Here is a 5478-nt window from a genome sequence, read left to right on the forward strand (position 1 = left end):
AGACGCCCTATTCCCTATTATTAGGGTTTACAACATGGCTATTTGCCATCAGGTGTGAATTAAGACGCCATCTCCCCCCCCCCCATTATTGTTACAACATGCATCATTACCACAAGGTGTAAACTAAGACGCCCTATTCCCTATTATTAGGGTTTACAACATGGCTATTTGCCATCGGGTGTGAATTAAGACGCCATCTCAACCCATTATTAGGGTTTACAACATGGGTCTTTGCCATAAGGAGCGAGCTAAGACGCCATCCCAATTTCATTGTGTTTAGGTCAAAATAAAGTATTGACTTGGGTAGGTCAAACACTGGTTATTTAATCAATAATTCTACTTTAATTATGGGCGTTCAGTTTTATAAAACAAAAGTGATAAACATATAACATGCCATGAAACTGACAATTTTATTTTTAACCCAAGCAAAGAGGTAACAAAATTGTTGATGTACTACCAGAAACTGACATAGTAAATCCAAACAAACATAACATTAAATAGAAATAATCAAATCAATATAATAAATTATCAACATTTGAATTAATAATTCCAATCTACTGGATTACAATTTTATTATTTCTGAATTTGGTCCATCATTGTTAACTAACCAAGTGTCTATCATCTCGGTGTTTCGATAGTTCTTTATATATCAGACAATTATATTCCAAATGGTTATAACCCACTATAATTCCTGGGGCCAAGATGCAGGACGGGGGGAGGTGGGGGGCTAACAAGGACAGTTGTCTAGTCGTTGGGCGAAAAACCTTGGCGTGCTCGTAAAAGATCCCTTGGCAATTGGAATTCGGTATAAGCACTAGGCCATAGTGCTGCTGTCCCGGCAATATTTCCCCTCAAAACGCATTGTATGTCGTATGCCCATCTTCATTAACCCAATCGCAGCAGAACAGTACTATAATTCTAATTGCCATGTACATTTTCCCATTTTCCACTTAAATACACAATCCCGTGTGCCAATACAGACTAATTACTCAAAACATTCGCATGATCTGTTCTCAGTCTACAAACAAAATATGTCAAGTTGATGTTGTACTAGTTAAACAGGTACGAGCATGACGTCATCTCAGACATTTTGGAATAGAGACGGCATAATTGAGAGAGAGAGAGAGAGAGAGAGAGGGGGAGATAGAGAGAGAGAGATAAGATTTAACGTCCACTCGACACATACTAGGTCATTTCGGGACTAACACATGGTTCAACTTTATTTCAACAATTCGCGTAGGGGTCTTTAGCAGTCGGAGGAAACCGGAGGACCCGGAGAAAACCCACGAGGTGTCTAGTAGAACCGCGGAATCGAAACCACGCCAGTTCACTCAATAACAGGCCTTATGATACAGCGCGCACATACTAACCATTCGGCCATCCACCCCCCGGCATAATTAAGACCTGATTGTCATAATTAACGTCTGATCGCCGTAATTCATATATAGGAATTTATAAAATATATTATAGACAGAGCAGTACAAACTGTCCGGCTAAATATCTGATTGAACACAACAATGATATTAAAAAAGGAAATCGCAAACTCTGTCACAACGACATATATGCACCAGGAGCCAAACGTAATCAGAAAAACTGTTAGCTTTGTGATCCTGTCACAGATCAACATCTACTCACACAGCTAAATCCAGTGATATCAGCTGTTCCATGAAGAGTAAGCATACACTTGCTCAGGCACGACAACTGTAACAATAATTCGCTACAAGGTTAAAAATGGGACACAGCGTCGCGTTCATTCTCTACTTTTTCTAGTAAAAGTGTGATATTCGGGCACCACTCTCCCTCTCCAAGTATCAGAACCATTATCATCAAATCTAGTCGTACCAAATATCTAAATATCAATTCATAATCAAAGTCTAAAGTTGAAATTCATAATCAAAGTTTAAAGTTAAAATTCATAATCAAACTCTGAGGTTAAAATTCATAACCAAAGTTTAAAGTTGAAATTCAAAATCAAAATAATAGTTTAAAAACTACTAAAATCAAAATTGAAATATTAAATTTAAAATAAAAAAAAAATTACATAAAAAAAATATTAGATTAAAAACTATTAAAATAAAATTTGAAATATTAAATTGATCTCACCAGGCACATTGTATGAAGTGTATTCTGTTATGTTATTTATTATAATCCTGTTACACGTTTGATAAAAGATACATTATGGGAGATTAGATAAAGAGCTGGTAGTTCTCATTAGTTAAAAACTAGATAATGTAAAGGGTATTTGCTGAAAATTTCAGTCAAATTGATCTACTCTGAACCGAGATTTTAGCGATTGAATTTTCGGCCTAGCCTCGATCATCATTACTAAAGTCGGTACGATAAAAAAAAACATAGTCTCGATTATCCATTTCATGATTAAATCATGAATGAAAGTTGAGCAGCAAATCGGATCTTAATCCAATAAATAGCCCAGGCTAGCGTTGGCATCGAGACTTGATTATGGTCTGGATAAGTTAATTAATGTCTAATTAATAATTCAGATAACATTTCAGGCCCAAAGAAAGACCTACCTGCAATTGGCAAATTTAGCTCTTGCATAATGTATGTTTAAAATTCCCGATGATTCAGGATAAACACATAAAATACATCAATAATATATCATCGAGTTTTAATAATCTGTTTCCATATGGTATCAAGTGTTAAGTTTAGAAATTTCAATTTTCTTAACTTTAACAGTAGCTTTTATAATGAAATTATCGTCTTTGTCAAGGAATCCATTTTGTTTGTTTGCCAATTCCGTCCAGTATGCCATGGCACGTGTACCACGTCCTGTTGTAGTTGTCTTGGGTGTGATGGTGTAGTCAAAATCCCGTGTTTCTGATCTGAGGTTGTTTTTATTAACCAGGGTCAGTTTGCAATTAACTGTACAGTTTGTATTTTCTACTTTAGCCCAATACAAATAAACACCTAACGATGGTTTATCGTTAAAACGCCCCTTTTGAACGGCTACTTTCCACGGTTGACCCATAATAATATAATCAACCCCTTTAACTTCATCTTGTACTGTCTGGAAGTTAAACTGGGTTATGAAAGTTGGTCCTGTTAAATTCTCCAATATTCCTAGTTGTTTTTTAAGAACATCTTCATCAATGACGGTTTCTTCTAACCACGTGTATTTTATTTCAGGCATGTTCAAATTTTTCAAACTATTTTCTTTCTTCACTTTTTCGACACTCTGTGCTTTGTTTAAAACCTGGGCCGTTGACTGACTGGTATCTTCTAAAATATCTCCAGAATTTTTCACCAGGGTCTTTAAATCGTCTATTAATGACTTCATATCACCCATGAGCTTAGATATTTTGTTTAGCTCATCATCACGTAATTTCAGGATCTCAACTTGGACCTCTTCTCCCAATCGTCTGATACAAAGACATATTTGTTCGATTCGTTGCTCGACACTCTGGCACGAGACGTCTGCAGATTTGTTTATATCTGCCATAATATGAGTTAAGTTGTCGTAGTATTTTTCAAATTCTTTAATCTGAGATTGTAGATCACCCTGTAGAGATTTCAGGTCTTCTCGGGCCTTGGATTGTATCTTAACATCTTGTAAATCGAGAAAATTATGGTCTTTATGGCTGAACAAGGTACAATCGGAACAAATTGCAACACGGCAATCTTCACAGTAACATCTCGCTTCCTTGACTTCGTGATTGGAACAGAAATCTTTATCACGTGACACTTGTGAATGCTGAACGTCACCCGTTCTAACAACCACGTGATCTTTACAGACTTTTAACTTATCATGCGTCGTTTTACATGAGTCGCATAAATACTGTTCACAATCTTTACAATTAAACATAGATAAATTATTTGTACAAACGTCACACTGTGGAATAATTTTGGAATTGTCCCCATTGTTTGGTTTGAGTTCATCATATTCAGTCACGCCACCGGCTGGAATCGGAAATTCTTGACGGCACAGTGGACACAGGAACTGGCCATTAGTAGAAGTTTTGTTAACGTAATCTTCTAGACAGGTCAAACAAAACGAATGCTGACAGTCGATTACTTTAGGTTGATGAAATTCGTTTAAACAAATACTGCACACGTCTTTACCCGCCTGTTCAGCCATGTTGAAATTGTTTACAAATCGCTGGATAAGTTAATACTTGACAGAACTTTAACATCAACGGTAGCGGGTCGCCTACAAATTACACAGACTTCGGTCAAATGGTTTACATGACTTAGAAACCCACCCAACAACAGTTCACATGCGCAAACCTGTTACATTTTCTTAGAAAGTCCTACTTTTACTTTCGTTTTAAATAACTTGTCACACTGGATCTATATTTAGAATAAGGTCACGTATAGGGTGTATTAAGTAGTGAATATCAGTGTATGTTAATTGTATGTATTACTAACATGACACATATTTATGTACGGGGTGAACAATGGTCTCGTTTTATACCCGTGTAACTCGTAACGCGATCTATTTTAATATGAGCGCGGCTGGACAATGGTCTCGTATTGTACCTGTGTAACACGGTTGGATGGCCGAATGGTTAGTACGTACGTGTGCGCTGTATCATAGTGTCTGTCATTGAGTCAACTGGCGTGGTTTCGATTCCCCGGTTGTACGTGGCAAGGAGTAGGGTCGCCTGTCCAACCCCGTGGGTTTTCTCCGGGTTCTCTGGTTTCCTCCCACTGCCATAGGCGTACGGGGAAATTTTTGACTGGGGGGGGGGGGGGCAGTGGTGGTTGGTGCCCAAAAAATGTAGTTATGTTCTTAGTATGTTACATAATAATAATAAATTCGCTGTTAAATTGGACACATTCAAAAAGACAATTATTTTTTTATACAACTTTTACAAAGTACAATTGTGTGCCCAAATTTTCCCAGCATTTGGTGCCCAAAATGGGGGGGCGGCCGCCTCCCCCCCAGCCCCCCCCCCCAGCTCGTAAGTCTATGCCCACTGCTAAAGACCCCTACGCCCAAGCAAAGTTTTCAAATAAAATTGAAACATGTGTTAGTCCCGAAATGACCTAAGTTTGTGTTGAGTGTACGTTAAACCCCCACCTCTCTCTCTCTCCCTCTCTCTCTTTCTCTCCCTCTCTCTCTCTCTCTCTCTCTCTCTCTGTACATGTGTAACTCTTAACGCGTAACACGATCTATTTACAATGAGAGGGGATAGGCTATGGTCTCGTTTTAGAATCTATCTGATCATACAACTAGTACTAGTGTGTAAGGGCTATGTCTAATTACTAAGGCCAACTGCAGATTTCTTCACGGTCGCGAGAGGTAAATATGATTAGGGCACGTGATTGTTGACGAGGCTGGGTTAGGGCTACGTGTAGTTCTATTCACGTTGCCTTCACTTCCGTGACTAAAATTATAACTACATTTAAAGATACATTATGGGAGATAAGATAAAGAGGTGGCGGTTCTCGTTATAATAGTTAAAAACTAGATAGTGTAATGGTAATTTGCTGAAAATTTCAGTCAAATTGATCCAC

At 37.8% G+C, this 5478-nt stretch overlaps 1 protein-coding gene across 1 annotated transcript; it reads right to left on the reverse strand.

Moving 5' to 3' along the window:
- Positions 1-2008: 2008 nt before the first annotated feature.
- Positions 2009-4208, reverse strand: LOC126817107 (tripartite motif-containing protein 45-like). Its single transcript, XM_050543919.2, has one exon. It carries the CDS (start codon positions 4094-4096, stop codon positions 2654-2656), a length of 1443 nt encoding a protein of 480 aa, XP_050399876.1. The 5' UTR covers positions 4097-4208; the 3' UTR covers positions 2009-2653.
- Between the last annotated feature and the right edge of the window lie 1270 nt (positions 4209-5478).

The sequence above is a fragment of the Patella vulgata genome, chromosome 4 (assembly GCF_932274485.2).
Source record: "Patella vulgata chromosome 4, xgPatVulg1.2, whole genome shotgun sequence".
NCBI lineage: Eukaryota > Metazoa > Mollusca > Gastropoda > Patellidae > Patella > Patella vulgata.